Source organism: Anomaloglossus baeobatrachus, chromosome 3 (genome assembly GCF_048569485.1).
Source record: "Anomaloglossus baeobatrachus isolate aAnoBae1 chromosome 3, aAnoBae1.hap1, whole genome shotgun sequence".
Lineage (NCBI taxonomy): Eukaryota > Metazoa > Chordata > Amphibia > Anura > Aromobatidae > Anomaloglossus > Anomaloglossus baeobatrachus.
Window position 1 is genome coordinate 204,737,422 of NC_134355.1, and position 27,432 is coordinate 204,764,853.

At 54.1% G+C, this 27,432-nt stretch overlaps 1 protein-coding gene across 1 annotated transcript in view; it reads right to left on the reverse strand.

Annotated features, from left to right (window-relative positions):
- GALNT2 (polypeptide N-acetylgalactosaminyltransferase 2) overlaps positions 1-7,391 on the reverse strand; it is a 188,410-nt gene extending 181,019 nt beyond the window's left edge. Inside the window, exon 1 of the mRNA XM_075339693.1 lies at positions 7,095-7,391. Within this exon, the coding sequence (XP_075195808.1) occupies positions 7,095-7,193 (99 nt within the window). The 5' untranslated portion in view covers positions 7,194-7,391. The remainder of the gene's footprint in view (positions 1-7,094) is intronic.
- Positions 7,392-27,432: the final 20,041 nt, after the last annotated feature.

The following is a 27,432-nucleotide window of genomic DNA, read 5'->3' on the forward strand; positions in this document are numbered from 1 at the left end:
CCACACACACTACACTCTCTCCACACACACACTCACTCTCTCTCCACACACACACACACACACAACCACACACCTACTACTCTCTCCACACACAACCACACACACACCTACACTCTCTCCACACACACACTACACTCTCTCCACACACACACACACACACACTACACTCTCTCCACACACACACTACACTCTCACCACACACACACTCACTCCACACACACACACCACTCTCTCACACACCACACACACACTACACTCTCTCCACACACACACACACACACTACACTCTCTCCACACACACACACCACACTACACTCTCACCACACACCACACACTACACTCTCTCCACACAACACACACACACACACTCCACACTCACACACACACACACACTACACTCTCTCCACACACACACACACTACTCATCCACACACACACACACACCACACCACACACTACACTCTCACACACTCCACACACACACACACACACACTACACTCTCTCCACACACACACACACACTACACCTCTCCACACACACACACACACACACTACACTCTCTCACACACACACACACACTACACTCTCTCCACACACACACACACTCTCTCCACACACACACACACACACACACTACACTCTCTCCACACACACACACTACACTCTCTCCACACACACACACACTACACTCTCTCCACACACACACACTACACTCACACACACACTACACACACTCACACACACTACACTCTCTCCACACACACACACACACACACTACACTCTCTCCACACACACACACTACACTCACTCCACACACACACACACACTACACTCTACCACACACACACACACTACACTCTCTCCACACACACACACACACTCTCTCCACACACACACACACACACTACACTCTCTCCACACACACACTACACTCTCTCCACACACACACTACACTCTCTCCACACACACCTACACTCTCTCCACACACACACTACACTCTCTCCACACACACACACACACACTACACTCTCTACACACACACACACACACTACACTCTCTCCACACACACACACACACACTACACTCTCTCCACACACACACTACACTCTCCACACACACACACACTACACTTCTCACACACACACACACACACACACACACTACACTCTCTCCACACACACACACACACTACACTCTCCACACACACACACACACACTACACTCTCTCCACACACACACTACACTCTCTCCACACACACACACACACACACACTACACTCTCTCCACACACACACACACACACTACACTCTCCACACACACACACACACACTACACTCTCTCCACACACACACACACACTACACTCTCTCCACACACACACACACACACTACACTCTCTCCACACACACACTACACTCTCTCCACACACACACACACACTACACTCTCTCCACACACACACTACACTCTCTCCACACACACACACACTCACACACACTACACTCTCCACACACACACACACACTACACTCTCACACACACACACACTACACTCTCTCACACACACACACACACACACACTACACTCTCTCCACACACACACTACACTCTCTCCACACACACACACACTACACTCTCTCCACACACACACACACTACACTCTCCACACACACACACACACACACACACACACTACACTCTCTCCACACACACACACACACTACACTCTCCACACACACACACACTCTCTCCCACACACACACACACACACACACTACACTCTCTCCACACACACACTACACTCTCTCCACACACACACACACACTACACTCTCTCCACACACACACTACACTCTCTCCACACACACACACACTACACTCTCTCCACACACACACACACACTACACTCTCTCACACACACACACTACACACTCTCACTCTCTCACACACACACACACTCACTACACTCTCTCCACACACACACTACACTCTCTCCACACACACACACACACACTACACTCTCTCCACACAACCACACTACACTCTCTCCACACACCACACACACTACACTCTCTCCACACACACACACACTACACTCTCTCCACACACACACACACACACTACACTCTCTCCACACACACACACACACTACACTCTCTCCACACACAACACACCACTACACTCTCTCCACCACACACACACACACTACACTCTCCACACACACACACAACTACACTCTCTCCACAACACACACACACACTACACTCTCTCCACACACACACACCACACTACACTCTCCACACACACACAACACTACACTCTCTCCACACACACACACACACACTACACTCTCTCCACACACACACTACACTCTCTCCACACACACACACACTCACACACACACACACTACACTCTCTCCACACACACACACACTACACTCTCTCCACACACACACACACTACACTCTCTCCACACACACACACACACACACACACCACTACACTCTCTCCACACACACTACACTCTCTCCACACACACACACACTACACTCTCTCCACACACACTACACTCTCTCACACACACACACACACACACACTACACTCTCTCCACACACACACTACACTCTCTCCACACACACACACACACTACACTCTCCCACACACACACACTACACTCTCTCCACACACACACACACACTACACTCTCTCCACACACACACACACACTCACTCCACACACACACACACTACACTCTCTCCACACACACACACACACACTACACTCTCTCCACACACACACACCACTACACTCTCTCCACACACACACACACACACACTACACTCTCTCCACACACACACACACACACTACACTCTCTCCACACACACACACACACACACTACACTCTCTCCACACACACACCACTACACTCTCTCCACACACACACACACACTACACTCTCTCCACACACACACACACACACACTACACTCTCTCCACACACACTACACTCTCTCCACACACACACACACTACACTCTCTCCACACACACACACACTACACTCTCTCCACACACACACACACACACCACACCACACACACACCACACACTACACTCTCTCCACACACACACACACACTACACTCTCTCCACACACACACACACACTACACTCTCTCCACACACACACACACACACTACACTCTCTCCACACACACACACACACACTACACTCTCTCCACACACACACACACACACACACTACACTCTCTCCACACACACACACACACACACACACACCACTACACTCTCTCACACACACACACACACACTACACTCTCTCCACACACACACACACACACACACTACACTCTCTCCACACACACACACACACTACACTCTCTCCCACACACACACACACACACACACACACTACACTCTCCACACACACACACACTCTCTCCACACACACACACACTCTCTCACACACACACACACACACACTCTCTCCACACACACACACACACACACACACTCTCTCCACACACACACACACACACACTCTCTCCACACACACACACACACACACACACACTACACTCTCTCCACACACACACACACACACTACACTCTCTCCACACACACACACACACACTACACTCTCTCCACACACACACACACACACTACACTCTCTCCACACACACACACACTACACTCTCTCCACACACACACACACACACTACACTCTCTCCACACACACACACACTACACTCTCTCCACACACACACACACACACTACACTCTCTCCACACACACACACACACTACACTCTCTCCACACACACACACACACACACTACACTCTCTCCACACACACACACACACACTACACTCTCTCCACACACACACACACACTACACTCTCTCCACACACACACACACACTACACTCTCTCCACACACACACACACACTACACTCTCTCCACACACACACACACACTACACTCTCTCCACACACACACACACACACTACACTCTCCACACACACACACACACACTACACTCTCTCCACACACACACACACACACTACACTCTCTCCACACACACACACACACACTACACTCTCTCCACACACACACACACACACTACACTCTCTCCACACACACACACACACACTACACTCTCTCCACACACACACACACACACTACACTCTCTCCACACACACACACACACACACACTACACTCTCTCCACACACACACACACACTACACTCTCTCCACACACACACACACACACACACTACACTCTCTCCACACACACACACACTACACTCTCTCCACACACACACACACACACACACACTACACTCTCTCCACACACACACACACACACTACACTCTCTCCACACACACACACACTACACTCTCTCCACACACACACACACACACACTACACTCTCTCCACACACACACCACTACACTCTCTCCACACACACACACACACACACACACACCACTACACTCTCTCACACACACTACACTCTCTCCACACACACACACACACTACACTCTCTCCACACACACACACACACACACTACACTCTCTCCACACACACACACTACACTCTCTCCACACACACACACTACACTCTCTCCACACACACACACTACACTCTCTCCACACACACTACACTCTCTCCACACACACACACACTACACTCTCTCCACACACACACACACTACACTCTCTCCACACACACACACACACACTACACTCTCTCCACACACACACACACTACACTCTCTCCACACACACACACACACTACACTCTCTCCACACACACACACACACACACTACACTCTCTCCACACACACACACACACTACACTCTCTCCACACACACACACTACACTCTCTCCACACACACACACACACACTACACTCTCTCCACACACACACACACACTACACTCTCTCCACACACACACACACACTACACTCTCTCCACACACACACACACTACACTCTCTCCACACACACACACACACTACACTCTCTCCACACACACACACACTACACTCTCTCCACACACACACACACACTACACTCTCTCCACACACACACACACACTACACTCTCTCCACACACACACACACACACTACACTCTCTCCACACACACACACACACACACTACACTCTCTCCACACACACACACACACACACTACACTCTCTCCACACACACACACACACTACACTCTCTCCACACACACACACACACACAAGACTCTCTCCACACACACACACACACACTACACTCTCTCCACACACACACACACTACACTCTCTCCACACACACACACACACACACTACACTCTCTCAACACACACACACACACTACACTCTCTCCACACACACACACACACACTACACTCTCTCCACACACACACACTACACTCTCTCCACACACACACCACTACACTCTCTCCACACACACACACACACACACACACACACACCACTACACTCTCTCCACACACACTACACTCTCTCCACACACACACACACACACACACACACACCACTACACTCTCTCCACACACACTACACTCTCTCCACACACACACACACTACACTCTCTCCACACACACACACACTACACTCTCTCCACACACACACACACACACACACACACACTACACTCTCTCCACACACACACACTACACTCTCTCCACACACACACACACACACTACACTCTCTCCACACACACACACACTACACTCTCTCAACACACACACACACTACACTCTCTCCACACACACACACACACTACACTCTCTCCACACACACACACACACAAGACTCTCTCCACACACACACACACACACACACACACACACACACACAAGACTCTCTCCACACACACACACACACACACACACACACTACACTCTCTCCACACACACACACTCTACACTCTCTCAACACACACACACACACACTACACTCTCTCCACACACACACACACACACTACACTCTCTCCACACACACACACACTACACTCTCTCAACACACACACACACTACACTCTCTCAACACACACACACACTACACTCTCTCAACACACACACACACACTACACTCTCTCCACACACACACACACACACACACAAGACTCTCTCCACACACACACACACACACACACAAGACTCTCTCCACACACACACACACACACACTAGACTGTATCCACACACACACACACTAGACTGTATCCACACACACACACACTAGACTGTATCCACACACACACTAGACTGTATCCACACACACACTAGACTGTATCCACACACACACACTAGACTGTATCCACACACACACACTAGACTGTATCCACACACACACACTAGACTGTATCCACACACACACACTAGACTGTATCCACACACACACACTAGACTGTATCCACACACACACACTAGACTGTATCCACACACACACACTAGACTGTATCCACACACACACACACTAGACTGTATCCACACACACACACTAGACTGTATCCACACACACACACACACACTAGACTGTATCCACACACACACACACACTAGACTGTATCCACACACACACACTAGACTGTATCCACACACACACACTAGACTGTATCCACACACACACACTAGACTGTATCCACACACACACACTAGACTGTATCCACACACACACACACTAGACTGTATCCACACACACACACTAGACTGTATCCACACACACACTAGACTGTATCCACACACACACTAGACTGTATCCACACACACACACTAGACTCTCTCCACACACACACACACACACACTAGACTGTATCCACACACACACACACACACACACTAGACTGTATATACACACACACTAGACTGTATATACACACACACACTAGACTGTATATACACACACACTAGACTGTATCCACACACACTATATAGCATACAACTGTATACACACTAGAACCCAGTTCTGCCCTTCATCCTCACTCGCAGTAAGCAGGCACTGCGCCGATCACACCACCCATGCACTCGGTACAGTGGCCGTTACCTTCCGGTTGCTGACGGACGAGCCCGAGTACATGTAGTAAGCAATTCCAAGCACCCACAGGAAAGCGAAGCAAAGCAGAACGCGAGATTTCCTCCTCATTGTACACGCAGTCCGGGTGCCCGCGTCCTCCGCCCAGTGAGTGCCGGTCCTCCCCGCAGCGTCAGCCACTCTCCTTCTGGCACCGACTCCCTGACTGCAACAAGGCCAGCAAGCAGGAAGCAGCGAGCATCACCAGGTCATGGGGCGAAGGTCGAGCTGCGCTCGTTCAGCCAATCACAGATCACAGAGGGGGTTGCCGGTCGGAATGGGTGGGATCAGTGGTGTCGTCATGGTTACAGCACGCCGCTGCTCGCGTAGAATCGCTCATTCCTCCTGGCTGTGCCGTTCCTCGTCCTGCGGCTTCAGGCTGACAGCGCACCCTCCATCTGACAGCGCACCCTCCATCTGACAGCGCACCCTCCATCTGACAGCGCACCCTCCATCTGACAGCGCACCCTCCATCTGACAGCGCACCCTCCATCTGACAGCGCACCCTCCATCTGACAGCGCACCCTCCATCTGACTGCACACCCTCCATCTGACAGTGCACCCTCCATCTGACAGCGCACCCTCCATCTGACAGTGCACCCTCCATCTGACAGCGCACCCTCCATCTGACAGCGCACCCTCCATCTAACAACGCACCCTCCATCTGACAGCGCACCCTCCATCTGACAGCACACCCTCCATCTGACAGCGCACCCTCCATCTGACAGCGCACCCTCCATCTGACAGCGCACCCTCCATCTGACAGGGCACCCTCCATCTGACAGCGCACCCTCCATCTAACAACGCACCCTCCATCTGACAGCGCACCCTCCATCTGACAGCGCACCCTCCATCTGACAGCGCACCCTCCATCTGATAGTGCACCCTCCATCTGACAGCGCACCCTCCATCTGACAGCGCACCCTCCATCTGACAGCGCACCCTCCATCTGACAGCGCACCCTCCATCTGACAGCGCACCCTCCATCTGACAGCGCACCCTCCATCTGACTGCACACCCTCCATCTGACAGCGCACCCTCCATCTGACAGCGCACCCTCCATCTGACAGCGCACCCTCCATCTGACAGCGCACCCTCCATCTGACAGCGCACCCTCCATCTGACAGCGCACCCTCCATCTGACAGCGCACCCTCCATCTGACAGCGCACCCTCCATCTGACAGCGCACCCTCCATCTGACTGCACACCCTCCATCTGACAGTGCACCCTCCATCTGACAGCGCACCCTCCATCTGACAGTGCACCCTCCATCTGACAGCGCACCCTCCATCTGACAGCGCACCCTCCATCTAACAACGCACCCTCCATCTGACAGCGCACCCTCCATCTGACAGGGCACCCTCCATCTGACAGCGCACCCTCCATCTGACAGCGCACCCTCCATCTGACAGCGCACCCTCCATCTGACAGGGCACCCTCCATCTGACAGCGCACCCTCCATCTAACAACGCACCCTCCATCTGACAGCGCACCCTCCATCTGACAGCGCACCCTCCATCTGACAGCGCACCCTCCATCTGATAGTGCACCCTCCATCTGACAGCGCACCCTCCATCTGATAGTGCACCCTCCATCTGACAGCGCACCCTCCATCTGACAGCACACCCTCCATCTGACAGCGCACCCTCCATCTGACAGCGCACCCTCCATCTGACAGCGCACCCTCCATCTGACAGCGCACCCTCCATCTGATAGCGCACCCTCCATCTGACAGCGCACCCTCCATCTGACAGCGCACCCTCCATCTGACAGCGCACCCTCCATCTGACAGCGCACCCTCCATCTGACAGCGCACCCTCCATCTGATAGCGCACCCTCCATCTGACAGCGCACCCTCCATCTGACAGCGCACCCTCCATCTGATAGCGCACCCTCCATCTGACAGCGCACCCTCCATCTGATAGCGCACCCTCCATCTGACAGCGCACCCTCCATCTGATAGCGCACCCTCCATCTGACAGCGCACCCTCCATCTGATAGCGCACCCTCCATCTGACTGACCGCGCACCCTTCATCTGACTGACTGCGCACCCTTCATCTGACAGCGCACCCTCCATCTGACAGCGCACCCTCCATCTGACAGCACACCCTCCATCTGACAGCACACCCTCCATCTGACTGCGCACCCTCCATCTGACAGCGCACCCTCCATCTGACAGCACACCCTCCATCTGACAGCACACCCTCCATCTGACAGCACACCCTCCATCTGACAGCACACCCTCCATCTGACAGCACACCCTCCATCTGACAGCGCACCCTCCATCTGACTGCGCACCCTTCATCTGACAGCGCACCCTTCATCTGACAGCGCACCCTCCATCTGACAGCGCACCCTCCATCTGACTGCGCACCCTCCATCTGACTGACTGGGCACCCTTCATCTGACAGCGCACCCTCCATCTGACAGCGCATCCTCCATCTGACAGCGCACCCTCCATCTGACAGCGCACCCTCCATCTGACAACGCACCCTCCATCTAACAACGCACCCTCCATCTGACTGCGCACCCTCCATCTGAATGCGCATCCTCCATCTGACAGCGCACCCTCCATCTGACTGCACACCCTCCATCTGACAGCACACCCTCCATCTGACAGCGCACCCTCCATCTGACAGTGCACCCTCCATCTGATAGCGCACCCTCCATCTGACAGCGCACCCTCCATCTGACAGCGCACCCTCCATCTGATAGCGCACCCTCCATCTGACAGCGCACCCTCCATCTGACAGCGCACCCTCCATCTGACTGACAGCGCACCCTTCATCTGACAGCGCACCCTCCATCTGATAGCGCACCCTCCATCTGACTGCGCACCCTCCATCTGACAACGCACCCTCCATCTGACAGCGCACCCTCCATCTGACAGCGCATCCTCCATCTGACAGCGCACCTTCCATCTGACAGCGCACCCTTCATCTGACAGCGCACTCTTCATCTGACTGCGCACCCTCCATCTGACTGCGCACCCTCCATCTGACAGCGCACCCTTCATCTGACAGCGCACCCTTCATCTGACTGCGCACCCTCCATTTGACAGCACACCCTCCATCTGACAGCGCACCCTTCATCTGGCAGCGCACCATCCATCTGATAGCGCACCCTCTATCTGACAGCGCACCCTCCGTCTGACAGCGCACCCTCCATCTGACAGCGCACCCTCCATCTGACTGCGCACCCTCCATCTGACAGCGCACCTTCCATCTGACAGCGCACCCTCCGTCTGACAGCGCACCCTCCATCTGATAGCGCACCCTCCATCTGACTGCGCACCCTCCATCTGACAACGCATCCTCCATCTGACAGCGCACCCTCCATCTGACAGCGCATCCTCCATCTGACAGCGCACCTTCCATCTGACAGCGCACCCTTCATCTGACAGCGCACCCTTCATCTGACAGCGCACCCTCCATCTGACAGCGCACCCTTCATCTGACAGCGCACCCTCCATCTGACAGCGTACTCTCCATCTGACAGCGCACCCTTCATCTGACTGACTGCGCACCCTTCATCTGATACCGCACCCTCCATCTGACTGCGCACCCTCCATCTGACTGCGCACCCTCCATCTGACAGCGCAACCTCCATCTGATAGCGCACCCTCCATCTGACTGCGCACCCTTCATCTGACTGACTGCGCACCCTTCATCTGACACCGCACCCTCCATCTGACTGCGCACCCTCCATCTGACTGCGCACCCTCCATCTACAGCGCAACCTCCATCTGATAGCGCACCCTCCATCTGACAACGCACCCTCCATTTAACAATGCACCCTCCATTTAACAATGCACCCTCCATCTGACTGCGCACCCTCCATCTTACAGCGCACCCTCCATCTGACTGCGCACCCTTCATCTGACTGACTGTGCACCCTTCATCTGACAGCGAACCCTCCATCTGAAAGCGCGGGTATGTGCGCACTAGGCGTTTTTTTCACGCTGCGTTTTTATGTGCGTTTTTGTCTAATAAACGCACCCGCGGCTAAAAAACCGCGGCAAAAACGCATGCGTTTTTGCCGCGATTTGGTGCGTTTTTTGCTGCGTTTTTACTCACTGCGTTTTTAATCAGTGCACAATGCCATTAAAGATTGTTGATGAAAAAAAAAAAAAAAAGGTCTCATGTCATTTCCTTCTTCAAAATGTTCATTGTATGCAGGAGAGCAGACAGCTGCAGAACTAGTGTATGCAGGAGAGCAGACAGCAGCTGCAGAACTACAAGTCTCAGCATCCTCCATTCACTAGTGTATGCAGGAGAGCAGACAGCAGCTGCAGAACTACAAGTCTCAGCATCCTCCATTCACTAGTGTATGCAGGAGAGCAGACAGCAGCTGCAGAACTACAAGTCTCAGCATCCTCCATTCACTAGTGTATGCAGGAGAGCAGACAGCAGCTGCAGAACTACAAGTCTCAGCATCCTCCATTCACTAGTGTATGCAGGAGAGCAGACAGCAGCTGCAGAACTACAAGTCTCAGCATCCTCCATTCACTAGTGTATGCAGGAGAGCAGACAGCAGCTGCAGAACTACAAGTCTCAGCATCCTCCATTCAATAGTGTATGCAGGAGAGCAGACAGCAGCTGCAGAACCACAAGGCTCAGCATCCTCCATCCAGGACTGTATGCAGTTTTTTGCCCAAAAAGAAAAAAAAATGACATGGGCTTCGCCATATTTTTGTATGCTAGCCAGGTACAGCAGGCAGGTATGGGCTGCCCCCAACCCCCAGCTGCCTATTTGTACCCGGCTGGGAGCCAAAAATATAGAGAAACCCTTTTTTTTAATTATTTCATGAAATAATTAAAAAAAAAAATGACGTGGGCTTCGCCTAATTTTTGAGTCCAGCCGGGTACAACTAGGCAGCTGGGGATTGGAATCCACAGTGCAGGGTGCCCATGCTTTCTGGGCACCCCCACTGCGAATTGCAGTCCGCAGCCACCCCAGAAAATGGCGCTTTCATAGAAGCGCCATCTTCTGGCGCTGTATCCAACTCTTCTAGCTGCCCTGATGGCGGGTGGCTAGCCAGGTAATAATGGAGTTAGGGCTAGCTGTATATTATCAGCTGGCCCTAAGCCCGAAATTCATGGTGTCACGCCAATATTAGACATGGCCACCATGAATTTCTAGTAATGATAAAAAAAAAAAACACAACACACAGAAAAATATTTTTATTAGAAATAAAAACACAACACAATTAGTGACTCTTTATTGAAATAAACCCCCCTCCGCAGTAATCCTGGGTCAGGGTCCCGCGCCGTCCAATCCGGATCCAATATCATCTGATCGGTTTGCTGGAAGGCAAAGCGATCAGATGATGTGTCAGGATCAAGAGCCTGAATCCCATCACACATCAGCTGATTGTATAAAAGCCGATTATACAATCAGCTGATGCATCAGTAGAAAAAAAAAAAAATAATACTCACTTATGTGCTGTGCTGATTACCGGAAGCTCCTGGAGCGATCGATTGGACAGGAGTCTGATCCCGTCCGATCGCTGCAGCAGCTGCCGGTAATCAGCTGATGAAGTCCCCTGACGGCAGGATCAGCTGATAGCCGGCCGGGCGCGAAAAAGCCGGCGACACCGCGATCAGCTGATGCGTCAGGTGACTGCATCAGGTGATCCACCGCCAGGTCCTGCAAGCAAGGTCCTGCACCGGGGAGACTGCACACAGCCAGAGCGGCGGTACCGAGACAGGGGTTGGGAGCGGGCATGGCACCGGGACCCTGCGGACAGGTGAGTATATGACATTTTTTTTTTTTCTACTGTTCACTTTGGTTTTCGCCGCTGCCTCCACCTCCCGCCCAGACATGGCGCCGCACGGAGCTGACATGCACAGGACGGGAGGTGGACGCAGCGGTGACGGTACCGGGAGGATTCCTTTTTCTGTGTTTAGCAACAGAAGGAATCCTCTTCCTGTACACGTCACTGTAGTGCCCACCCCTTGCGTTTATAGCTGCGTTTTTAGTCATAGAAACGCGGCTATATGCGTTTTTCATTGCGTTTTTAACATCTCATTGAATTCAATGAGTGAAAAACGCAGAAATAATTGACATGCTGCGTTTTTGTGGTCACCACAAAAACGCAGCTAAAAAAAACGCTGTGTGAGGACAGCACTTCTGAAAACCCATAGACATTGCTGGGGAAGCAATGTCACTGCGTTTTCAGCACAAAAACGCGGTAAAAAACGCCGCTAAAAACGCGGCAAAAACGCCTAGTGCGCACAAGGCCTTACTGATTGCGCACCTTTCATCTGACAACGCACCCTCCATCTGACTGACTGCGCACCCTTCATCTGACAGAGCACCCTCCGACTGCCGAGACCCACCAACCGGTTCCCCCTCCCCACCGCGCAATGAAGGAGACCACACATGGAATATCTTTCTTTTGTTCTTTATTGAAGGTATCCATGTAACACCATTCAATTTTGATATAAAAAGGGGGTTGCTTGATATTTTGGCCACAGCTTTTACCACAGGCACAAATCCGCCTTAAACCTGAGGGAGGAGGCCCGATGCCTATGGCCGTCCGTGGCAGGTTGGCTCTCACCAAATCCCTCTTCCACCGGCTGTGACTTCCGAACTTGTAACAAAACCTTCTTAAGGGAGGGAGGGCGGGCGATGCTCACCCTGAGGGCAGATGTGGTAAGAGAAAGGAGGGACTCCGGCAGCTGTTTATATGCCCTGTAGGAGGTCCCAGCAGGGAAGGGGGGCAGTGGGGGGCATTGCACAGTGGGGAGGAGGGAGAGGTGACCATGGGGGGGACGTAGCGAGGGGCTCAGCAGTCAGGGGCAGCGGCAGCGGCCGCAGTGCCCTGCAGACTGCCGAGACCCACCAACCGGTTCCCCCTCCCCACCGCGCAATGAAGGAGACCACACATGGAATATCTTTCTTTTGTTCTTTATTGAAGGTATCCACGTAACACCATTCAATTTTGATATAAAAAGGGGGTTGCTTGATATTTTGGCCACAGCTTTTACCACAGGCACAAATCCGCCTTAAACCTGAGGGAGGAGGCCCGATGTCTACGGCCGTCCGTGGCAGGTTGGCTCTCACCAAATCCCTCTTCCACCGGCCACGGAGTGGCGAAGGCCCACGCCTGAGCTGCGACCCCCACACAGGGCCCTCATGGCCCGCTCAACCCCGTCCTGGATGTCTGACAGGAAAATATCCAGACCTATGTCATTGAGGCTAACACCATCCTCTAGCACCAATCTGCTGATCTCTGATTCCAGCAACTCATGTCCCAGCACTATCCCTCTTCCTGACGCTATAAATTTGGCGATCCGCATATTGACATGCCGCCTTGACCTCTCCACAGCCGCTATGTTCCTTGCCCCTATCCAGCTTAATCTTGGTAATATACTGGACCATACCACCACTACGTTGCTGAAGAAGCCGCTAAACCTATCCAGGTCTGCTTGCATGACCGCGAGCAGTTCCTGGATCCTCACATTTACCAGGTCGTTCCCACCCGCGTGGATGACTAGCACTACTGGGCCCGTGGCTATCCTTGCTATGTTCACTACCTCGGGCAGGACCTGTGTCCAGGCCATGCCCCGATCTCCTCTCCAATGGAACTTGAGGTGATGAAATCCCAGCTCGCTTCCACCTGGTCTCGACTCGGCCCGCCGTGCTGCCCAGAATATGTGTGAGTGACCTAGGATCCAAATGCTAGGTCTCGCCGGATCTAGGAAGAAAAGCTGTTAGCAACTGTACTCAGCATATTTATCATAGTGTCAGCGTCCATCATTGTATTAGTGTTGTCATAGCTTTTGGTGGCGGAACTACGGGACTGAAAGGTTAGCAATGATTAGTTATCTGAGGGATGTGGAAAGATGTAGTGACTGCCGAGGCTGGTTCGAGGTTAAAACTTGTGGTAAAATTTTGGTGGTTGGCAGGGATCGGGGGGTTAAATTAGATCTGGCCTAATATAGCGGAAGAAACAGTCTGATTTACAACGCCCTATCCGCTGTATCTCCTCGTTCGAGAAACCGGCCCTTGCTGCCTCGGTTGCTGCGATGGGACAGAGGGGGCCGGGAAACGGGAAAATGGGGAACCAAACTCCTCTACCGAGCTGATCTGTTTTAGAGCGCCTTATGCGAACTCGTACTCCACCATTGCAAATTATAACATCGTCGTGGAGCAGACCCCCGGGACGAGCTGATGATCTGCTGACTAATTCACTGATTCGCAAAGCCCCAAAGAATGCAAGCGAGAAGGCAGCCGAGAACAAGCGGACCTCGCTGTCATTGGCACATACGTTGCCTAGCTGGTTTATTATGCCTGAGAGGATGACAAATGAAATGGGCCTTCTGCTTTCAGTGCACTGACGCTTCCGCTTCCAGCCTTTAACGGCCTGCGTAAACAGGAAGGCCTTGGTGACATCAGGCCATCCACGAACCCGGAAGTGAAAGGCTATGCCTGCGAGCCACTGCTGCGCTACTATACCCGACACGCCATTACTATGCAAATGCGCTATATACCGAGCAACGAAGTTGCTGAGAAAATAAGCAGACACCTGGCTAGGCAGCGGTTGTGCTATATTTAACCATTCTTTCCAAGCCTTAACGTACGAACGCCACATAGATGGAGCTAGAGATGCCTGGACCAAAGGCATGAGCTGTCCTCGGGGACCGTCCAAAGGAACTGTGGACAGTTCTGGCCAATGCTGTCCGCTTCCGGATGTAATACACGAAACTTCTGAAATTCAAAACGTGATAAGGCATCAGCAATAGTGTTATCGATCCCTGGCACGTGACGGGCCCTGAACCAGATGTTATGCTCGAGGCACTTGAGGACTAAATAGCGCAGTAAGCTGATCACTGGCGGGGAGGAAGATGCCAGGTGGTTAATGGCGTGGACGACACTTATGTTGTCGGTCCAGAAGCAGATTCGTTTATTCGCCAGCTGATCTGCCCAAAGATCCGTAGCTACAATTATAGGGAACAGCTCAAGTAAAGTGAGGTTTTTTGTCCAACCTAACAAGTGCCATTTTTGGGGCCAGCGACTAGAGCACCACTTGGGACCAAGGAAAACTCCGAATCCGGTGGACCCGGCAGCATCCGAAAATAGAGATATGTCAGAGCTGGAAACCTCCTGTTCCTGAAAATACGTGCGTCCATTGTAAGTAGCTAGAAAAGACCTCCATACACTTAGGTCCTCCCGTAGGGCGCTGGTGATGCGAATCCTGTGGTGGGGGGCAGCTATGCCCCTAGTGGCCAGGCAAAGCCTACGGGAAAAGATCCTTCCCATAGGCATGACTCTACAGGCGAAGGTGAGCAAGCCTAATAAAGATTGCATTTGCGCCAGGGTTACCTTACGAACCGCACAGAACCCGTCGATGAGCGATGTTGTTTTTTGGACCTTTTCCAGTGGTAACCGAAACATCATGTTAATTGAGTCTATTTCGATTCCCAAAAAGGAAAGGCATGTCACAGGGCCAACTGTTTTTTCGTCCGACAGCGGAACCCCGAATTTGTCCGCTAGTGCCTGGAATGAATTTAACGCAATAGCGCATGTTTCCGAGTTGGCGGGGCCAACGAACAGGAAATCATCTAGATAATGGGTGACCGATTTGATCTTTACCACGTCCTTAACCACCCATTCTAGGAAGGTGCTGAAGAGCTCGAAGTGAGAGCAGGATATGGAGCAACCCATGGGAAGACACATGTCATAGAAGAATTTTTTGTTGAAATAGCACCCTAGCAGGTGGTGACAATCAGGGTGCACTGGTAGCAGGCGAAAGGCGGACGCTATGTCAGATTTAGCCATTAATGCTCCTTGCCCTGCTTTGCGTACAAGTCCGACTGCTTTGTCAAAAGACGCGTAGGACACTGCTGAGTCCTCTGTGGGGATGCCGTCATTTACTGACCTCCCGGCCGGGAAGGATAAGTGGTGTATGAGGCGAAATTCACCCTTTTCTTTTTTAGGCACTACCCCTAGGGGTGAAACGCGAAGGTTTGGGAATCGTAAGTTAGTGAATGGGCCTGCTACGCGGCCTAGTGCCACTTCCTTGAGTAATTTGTTTTCCAGGACCTGTGGGAGGTCCCGGGCAGATTTCAGGTTGGGGGCGAAGGTTGGTTCTGAGGAGAAATTAAAGGGGATAAAGAAACCGTGGGTGAAACCGTCTCTGATGGTGTCAGCCGCTGCCTTATTGGGGTAACGTTCGAGCCATGGCTCCATCTCGTGCACGTTCACTGGGGTCCTTGGGACCTGGTGGTGCATTTTTTGCGTGATGCCTTGTTGTTTGCTTATCGCATTTGGTGGAGGTGTGATTGCCCCCGCAGGATGAACACTCATGCTTGTATTTGCAGAGACCTTGATACCTGCAATGGCCTTCGTTGAAGAGCCAGCAGCAACCTGGTCTGCGAACATTTGCGGCTCCCGGTGTGCCGTGGTTTGGGGAAAATTGACCTGGAAAGGACTGAAAGGACTTTTGCGCCATCATGAGTCTGAGCCACGAATCGGTTGCCTTAACACCCCAACCCAATTGTGGTTGGAGTGCCAGGCGTCTCCTAAATTCTTCATCATACTTCCACCACGCTGAACCCCCATGGGTTTTATAGGAGTTGTAAATGGTGTCGCAGTAAGTGAAGAGTTCTGAGCATCGTTCGGGGTGCTTCTGACCCATCACGCACCCCAGAACGCAGAAAGCCTGCAACCAATTATTTATGGTCTTGGCTACGGTGGATTTTTTAGCGAATTGGCGGTCGTTGCCTCGTCTTTCCTTGTCGACGGTGTTTTGATCCGCAGATATTAGGGACCAGATATCCACATAATCATTAGCCCAAATTTTTTGGACTGTTTCCGGGGTTAGGTGGGTTCCTAGCGGTGAAACACCACAATAGAACATGTCCCTGTGTAGGTCAGGGCGCTGATGCGCTCTGTCTTGGCGTTTTACGAACGCGGGGTTAACCAGAACTAGTCCCGACGGTGAACGAACCGCATCCCTCATTACTCCTGGATGGGTCCCCCCTGCCCAAGCGCTGGTAAAGCTGTACTCACCGGCCGATGTGGTAGGTTGGTCCTCTGTCGCCGCCATCTGGGGTAGTTCTTCGGGTAGTGGTTCGCTGCCGTGGTGGTGATTAGCAAACCTTTTGCCTGGAGGGCCGCTTAGTGAGCGGCTGCGGCGAGAGTCGGATGACGCAGTGCTGGATGGTGTGTGGTGTCTCCTGCGGGATGATCTCTTGCTGCGGTTAGACGAACGGAAATGGTGATTGTGCCGTGAGCGCCGGGAATGACGCCCGTGGCTATCTCGGCTTCTGCTGCGGGAAGTGGACGGTGATCTTCTGTGGTTATGACCCCTAAGGGGTCTACGATGGAGAGCTGATGATCCTGGCTCGGCTGACCCCACGCGTGATGAGTGCCTTGCTTCTACCTGCGGTTGGCTTTCCTGCAGTTGTAGCTGTAGGTTGGAGCATGGGGGTGTCAGGGGTAAAGATGGATCCTCTTCACCATGGAACTCAGTGTTCTTGCTAGGGTCAGATTGGGAAAGGTGCCCATGATGGTCCCTGCATTCCTGGTGCGAGTCAGAGTGTGCTGATCCCTCGGCTGAAGAGATTCTGCTTTCTGATGCTCCCATAATGTGGCCTGGCTGCTGATGTGAGATTAGAGGGCAGTGGAGATTGTTGGCTGGAAGGTGGGTGCTTGACTGCAATTGCTTGACTGCTGCAGACCACCACGTTCGCTTTGTAATGAATGCGAACGCTGGGCAGGAAATGCAGTTATAAAGCATGTTTGTTTATGACTGCATTTCCATTTAAATTTGCCGCTTTTACTTTTATTGACATCACTTCCGGTCCAGGGGCCGAAAACCGGAAGTACAGTAAAGTCACATAGTTGCCGAGTCACAGGAAGTGACTCGGCTGCCATGGATACCGGATGTGACGCAGCCTTAGCATGGAGCGGTAAGCAACATGAGGGGCGCGTCATGCTGGGCGGTGCAGAGTGCCTGGGGGGAGGCGCTCTGCATTGTGGTGGCGAACGTGATGCCAGGGTGGGGGCAGCATTCCTGAGGGGAGCGGGAGCATCGCTGCGTGGCGTGGACGAACGTGATGCCAGGTGGGGGGCAGCATGCCTGGGTGTCGGGGGTGCTGCGCTGCGCGATATTATTGTACGCGATGCCCGATGGGGCAGGTGGTAGGTGGCCGGGGGTGAGAGTGGACCGGACCTTCTGGACCGGGCCGCCCTGCGCCTGGGGTCTGTTGTGGGGCTTAGACGCTGCGGTGGACGGGAGGGTCTGGAAGACCTGCGCCCACCGCTGCTGGGAACCGGCAGGAGGGAGCTGGTGCCCACAAGGGAGGCAAGCCATTCGGCTCCCTCCCGTCCGATTCTTTCTCTTACCGCTGCTTCCAGGGGGTCCATCGGCGATGCTCACCCTGAGGGCAGATGTGGTAAGAGAAAGCAGGGACTCCGGCAGCTGTTTATATGCCCAGGTCCCAGCAGGGAAGGGGGGCAGCGGGGGGCATTGCACAGTGGGGAGGAGGGAGAGGTGACCATGGGGGGGATGTAGCAGCAGTCAGGGGCAGCGGTAGCGGCCGCAGTGCCCTGCAATGTGACAGCGCACCCTTCATCTGACTGACTGCGCACCCTTCATCTGACAGCGCACCATCTATCTGACAGCGTACCCTCCATCTGACTGACTGGGCACCCTTCATCTGACAACGCACCCTCCATCTGACAGCGCACCCTTCATCTGACAGCGCACCCTTCATCTGACAGCGCACCCTTCATCTGACAGCGCACCCTTCATCTGACAGCGCACCCTTCATCTGACAGCGCACCCTTCATCTGACAGCACACCCTTCATCTGACTGACTGCGCACCCTTCATCTGACTGCACACCCTCCATCTGACTGCACACCCTCCATCTGACTGCGCACCCTTCATCTGACAGCGCACCCTCCATCTGACAACGCACCCTCCATCTGACAGTGCACCCTCCATCTGACATCGCACTCTCCATCTAACTGCACACCCTCCATCACCCTCCATCTGACTGCGCACCCTCCATCTGACTGCGCACCCTCCATCTGACTGCGCACCCTCCATCTGACTGCACCCCCTCCATCTGACTGCGCACCCTCCATCTGACAGCACACCCTCCATCTGACTGCGCACCCTCCATCTGAAAGCGCACTTTCCATCTGACTGCGCACCCTCCATCTGACAGCACACCCTCCATCTGACAGCACACCCTCCATCTGACAGCAGACCCTCCATCTGACTGCGCACCCTCCATCTGACTGCGCACCCTCCATCTGACTGCGCACCCTCCATCTGACAGCGCACCCTCCATCTGACAGCGCACCCTCCATCTGACAGCGCACCCTCCATCTGACAGCGCACCCTCCATCTGACTGCGCACCCTCCACCTGACAGCGCACCCTCCATCTGACAGCGTACACTCCATCTGACTGCGCACCCTCCATCTGACTGCGCACCCTACATCTGACTGCGTACCCTCCACCTGACAGCGTACCCTCCATCTGACAGCGTAGCCTCCATCTGACAGCGTACCCTCCATCTGACTGCGCACTCTCCATCTGACTGTGCACCCTCCATCTGACAGCGCACCCTCCATCTGACTGCACACCCTCCATCTGACTGCGCACCCTCCATCTGACTGCGCACCGTCCATCTGACTGCACACCCTCCATCTGACTGCGCACCCTCCATCTGACTGCACACCCTCCATCTGACAACGCACCCTCCATTTAACAATGCACCCTCCATTTAACAATGCACCCTCCATCTGACTGCGCACCCTCCATCTTACAGCGCACCCTCCATCTGACTGCGCACCCTTCATCTGACTGCGCACCCTTCATCTGACTGACTGTGCACCCTTCATCTGACAGCGAACCCTCCATCTGAAAGCGCACCCTCCATCTTACTGATTGCGCACCTTTCATCTGACAACGCACCCTCCATCTGACTGACTGCGCACCCTTCATCTGACAGTGCACCCTCCATCTGACAGCGCACCCTCCATGTGACAGCGCACCCTTCATCTGACTGACTGCGCACCCTTCATCTGACAGCGCACCGTCCATCTGACAGTGCACCCTCCATCTGACTGACTGCGCACCCTTCATCTGACAGCGCACCCTCTATCTGACAGCGTACCCTCCATCTGACTGACTGGGCACCCTTCATCTGACAGCGCACCCTCCATCTGACAGCGCACCCTTCATCTGACAGCGCACCCTTTATCTGACAGCGCACCCTTCATCTGACAGCACACCCTTCATCTGACTGACTGCGCACCCTTCATCTGACTGCACACCCTCCATCTGACTGCGCACCCTTCATCTGACAGCGCACCCTCCATCTGACAGCGCACCCTCCATCTGACAGCGCACCCTCCATCTGACATAGCACCCTCCATCTAACTGCACACCCTCCATCACCCTCCATCTGACTGCGCACCCTCCAACTGACTGCGCACCCTCCATCTGACTGCACCCCCTCCATCTGACTGCGCACCCTCCATCTGACAGCACACCCTCCATCTGACAGCACACCCTCCATCTGACTGCGCACCCTCCATCTGAAAGCGCACTTTCCATCTGACTGAGCACCCTCCATCTGACAGCACACCCTCCATCTGACAGCACACCCTCCATCTGACAGCACACCCTCCATCTGACAACACACCCTCCATCTGACAGCGCACCCTCCATCTGACAGAGCACCCTCCATTTGACAGCGCACCCTCCATCTGACAGCGTACCCTCCATCTGACTGCGCACCCTCCATCTGACAGCGTACCCTCCATCTGACTGCGTACCCTCCACCTGACAGCGTACCCTCCATCTGACAGCGTAGCCTCCATCTGACAGCGTACCCTCCATCTGACTGCGCACTCTCCATCTGACTGTGCACCCTCCATCTGACAGCGCACCCTCCATCTGACTGCACACCCTCCATCTGACTGCGCACCCTCCATCTGACTGCGCACCGTCCATCTGACTGCACACCCTCCATCTGACTGCGCACCCTCCATCTGACAGCGCACCCTCCATCTGACTGCACACCCTCCATCTGACAACGCACCCTCCATTTAACAATCCACCCTCCATTTAACAATGCACCCTCCATCTGACTGCGCACCCTCCATCTTACAGCGCACCCTCCATCTGACTGCGCACCCTTCATCTGACTGACTGTGCACCCTTCATCTGACAGCGAACCCTCCATCTGAAAGCGCACCCTCCATCTTACTGATTGCGCACCTTTCATCTGAGAACGCACCCTCCATCTGACTGACTGCGCACCCTTCATCTGACAGTGCACCCTCCATCTGACAGCGCACCCTCCATGTGACAGCGCACCCTTCATCTGACTGACTGCGCACCCTTCATCTGACAGCGCACCGTCCATCTGACAGTGCACCCTCCATCTGACTGACTGCGCACCCTTCATCTGACAGCGCACCCTCTATCTGACAGCGTACCCTCCATCTGACTGACTGGGCACCCTTCATCTGACAGCGCACCCTCCATCTGACAGCGCACCCTTCATCTGACAGCGCACCCTTCATCTGACAGCGCACCCTTCATCTGACAGCACACCCTTCCTCTGACTGACTGCGCACCCTTCATCTGACTGCACACCCTCCAGCTGACTGCGCACCCTTCATCTGACAGCGCACCCTCCATCCGACAGCGCACCCTCCATCTGACAGCGCACCCTCCATCTGACATCGCACCCTCCATCTAACTGCACACCCTCCATCACCCTCCATCTGACTGCGCACCCTCCATCTGACTGCGCACCCTCCATCTGACAGCGCACCCTCCATCTGACAGCACACCCTCCATCTGACAGCACACCCTCCATCTGACAGCACACCCTCCATCTGACAGCACACCCTCCATCTGACAGCACACCCTCCATCTGACAGCACACCCTCCATCTGACAGCGCACCCTCCATCTGACAGCGCACCCTCCATCTGACAGCGCACCCTCCATCTGACTGCGCACCCTCCATTTGACAGCGTACCCTCCATCTGACTGCGCACCCTCCATCTGACAGCGTACCCTCCATCTGACTGCGTACCCTCCACCTGACAGCGTACCCTCCATCTGACAGCGTAGCCTCCATCTGACAGCGTACCCTCCATCTGACTGCGCACTCTCCATCTGACTGTGCACCCTCCATCTGACAGCGCACCCTCCATCTGACTGCACACCCTCCATCTGACTGCGCACCCTCCATCTGACTGCGCACCGTCCATCTGACTGCACACCCTCCATCTGACTGCGCACCCTCCATCTGACAGCGCACCCTCCATCTGACTGCACACCCTCCATCTGACAACGCACCCTCCATTTAACAATCCACCCTCCATTTAACAATGCACCCTCCATCTGACTGCGCACCCTCCATCTTACAGCGCACCCTCCATCTGACTGCGCACCCTTCATCTGACTGACTGTGCACCCTTCATCTGACAGCGAACCCTCCATCTGAAAGCGCACCCTCCATCTTACTGATTGCGCACCTTTCATCTGAGAACGCACCCTCCATCTGACTGACTGCGCACCCTTCATCTGACAGTGCACCCTCCATCTGACAGCGCACCCTCCATGTGACAGCGCACCCTTCATCTGACTGACTGCGCACCCTTCATCTGACAGCGCACCGTCCATCTGACAGTGCACCCTCCATCTGACTGACTGCGCACCCTTCATCTGACAGCGCACCCTCTATCTGACAGCGTACCCTCCATCTGACTGACTGGGCACCCTTCATCTGACAGCGCACCCTCCATCTGACAGCGCACCCTTCATCTGACAGCGCACCCTTCATCTGACAGCGCACCCTTCATCTGACAGCACACCCTTCCTCTGACTGACTGCGCACCCTTCATCTGACTGCACACCCTCCAGCTGACTGCGCACCCTTCATCTGACAGCGCACCCTCCATCCGACAGCGCACCCTCCATCTGACAGCGCACCCTCCATCTGACATCGCACCCTCCATCTAACTGCACACCCTCCATCACCCTCCATCTGACTGCGCACCCTCCATCTGACTGCGCACCCTCCATCTGACTGCGCACCCTCCATCTGACTGCGCACCCTCCATCTGACAGCACACCCTTCATCTGACAGCACACCCTCCATCTGACTGCGCACCCTCCATCTGAAAGCGCACTTTCCATCTGACTGCGCACCCTCCATCTGACAGCGCACCCTCCATCTGACAGCACACCCTCCATCTGACAGCACACCCTCCATCTGACAGCACACCCTCCATCTGACAGCGCACCCTCCATCTGACAGCGCACCCTCCATCTGACAGCGCACCCTCCATCTGACAGCGCACCCTCCATTTGACAGCGCACCCTCCATCTGACAGCGCACCCTCCATCTGACAGCGCACCCTCCATCTGACAGCGCACCCTCCATCTGACTGCGCACCCTCCATCTGACTGCGTACCCTCCACCTGACAGCGTACCCTCCATCTGACAGCGTAGCCTCCATCTGACAGCGTACCCTCCATCTGACTGCGCACTCTCCATCTGACTGTGCACCCTCCATCTGACAGCGCACCCTCCATCTGACTGCACACCCTCCATCTGACAATGCACCCTCCATTTTACAATGCACCCTCCATCTGACTGCGCACCTTCCATCTTACAGCGCACCCTCCATCTGACTGCGCACCCTCCATCTGACTGACTGTGCACCCTTCATCTGACAGCGAACCCTCCATCTGAATGCGCACCATCCATCTTACTGATTGCGCACCTTTCATCTGACAATGCACCCTCCATCTGACTGACTGCGCACCCTTCATCTGACAGCGCACCCTTCATCTGACAGCGCAACCCCCATCTGACAGCACACCCTCCATCTGACTGACTGCGCACCCTTCATCTGACAGCGCACCCTCCATCTGACAGCGCACCCTTCATCTGACAGCGCACCCTCCATCTGATAGCGCACCCTCCATCTGACAGCGCACCCTCCATCTGACAGCGCACCCTCCATCTGACAGCGCACCCTCCATCTGACAGCGCACCCTCCATCTGACAGTGCACCCTCCATCTGACTGCGCACCCTCCATCTGACTGCGCACCCTCCATCTGACAGCGCACCCTCCATCTGACAGCGCACCCTCCATCTGACAGCGCACCCTCCATCTGACTGGCTGCGCACCCTTCATCTGACAGCGCACCCTCCATCTGACAGCGCACCCTCCATCTGATAGCGCACCCTTCATCTGACAGCGCACCCTCCATCTGACTGCGCACCCTCCATCTGACTGCGCACCCCCCATCTGACAGCGCACTTTCCATCTGACTGCGCACCTTCCATCTGACAGCGCACCCTCCATCTGACTGCGCACCCTCCACCTGACAGCGCACCCTCCATCTGACAGCGTACCCTCCATCTGACAGCGCACTCTCCATCTGACTGTGCACCCTCCATCTGACAGCGCACCCTCCACCTGACAGCGCACCCTCCATCTGACAGCGTACCCTCCATCTGACAGCGTACCCTCCATCTGACTGCGCACCCTCCATCTGACTGCGCACCCTCCATCTGACAGCGCACCCTCCAACTGACTGCACACCCTCCATCTGACAACGCACCCTCTATTTACCAATGCACCCTCCATCTGACTGCGCACCCTCCATCTGACTGACTGTGCACCCTTCATCTGACAGCGAACCCTCCATCTGAAAGCGCACCCTCCATCTAAGGCGGGCTTTGCACACTACGACATCGCAGTTATCGCTACACCAGCTTCACACACGCACATGGATTACGCCGACGCTGCACCGATGATACGATTACGACGCTTTTGCGCTCGTTAATCGTATCATCCAGCCTTTACACACTGCGATGTCGCATGCGATGCCGGAAGTGCGTCATTTTCAATTTGACCCCACCGACATCGCACCTGCGATGTCGCAGTGTGCAAAGTGCCCCTTACTGATTGCGCACCTTTCATCTGACAACGCACCCTCCATCTGACTGACTGCGCACCCTTTATCTGGCAGTGCACCCTCCATCTGACAGCGCACCCTCCATGTGACAGCGCACCCTTCATCTGACTGACTGCGCACCTTTCATCTGACAGCGCACCCTCCATCTGACAGTGCACCCTCCTTCTGACTGACTGCGCACCCTTCATCTGACAGCGCACTCTCCATCTGACAGCGCACCCTCCATCTGACTGACTGGGCACCCTTCATCTGACAGCGCACCCTCCATCTGACAGCGCACCCTTCATCTGACAGCACACCCTTCATCTGACTGACTGCGCACGCTTCATCTGACTGCACACCCTCCATCTGAGTGCGCACTCTCTGTCATGATGTATGTGCTTTTCTCCATCCCATATTTTTTGTATAAGATGCCATGTGATGTATTTTACCTTCTCACTTTATTTGCTGTAATACTATGTCAGGATGTGATGTAACTTTCCTTTGGTTGTACTTACTGAACACTTTGAAATGTCTTGGGATGTAAGTAACCATACCTTCCCCCCCATCTTCTGTGTCTCTGGGCCCATAATGCAATTATCTCTTGTCCACACAGCCAGGGGAACTTCTCATTGTTTCGTAAGCAGTGGATAACGCCAACTACACAAACCTGTAGACATTCTGGAGCCAACCTTCTAGAATCTTCTAGTGGGCCCAACCATTGTATAGACCCCTACCCTTGAGGGGCGGGCCCACGAGCTCAGACAATACACTCCTGTTTCTAAGTGCAGTTGGGAGCTGAGTTTTGAAGAGGAAGGGAGCGAGATCTGATTCTGCGGACAGATCTCGCCGTCCAGTGGATTGTGTGGGATTTCTGGGACTCTGAAAAGGACTATTACGTCGTGATCTGGCACTTTGGATTATCGGGAGGTGCCCCCGAATCTGTTATATTTGGACTTGTCCTGTGCTGTTCCTGTATTCCTGTTAGTAAACCTTTTGGATCATCCTCGGCCTGTTGTCTCTCCTTGCTCTGCTGTACACCCCGTCACAAACTGGTTGGCAGCTGTGGGATCAGAGCAGAAGGAATGGAGGACAACGGCCCATCAACAGCTGGAACCAGAACCTCAGAGTACAAGAACTGGACTGCGGTGAACCTACAAACAAAGGCCCGTGAACTGGGAGTCAGCTATAAGGGACTCTCCAAGGAGCAGCTGATTGAGGCATTGGAAGGAGTTTGCTCGCAAAATGACGCTGAGGAAGGATCCTCCCAGCAAACGGAAGAAAGATGGCAGCCGGAGGTAAATACCCAAAAAAGTCAGTAGGTTGTGTGGTACGAGGAGGAGATGGC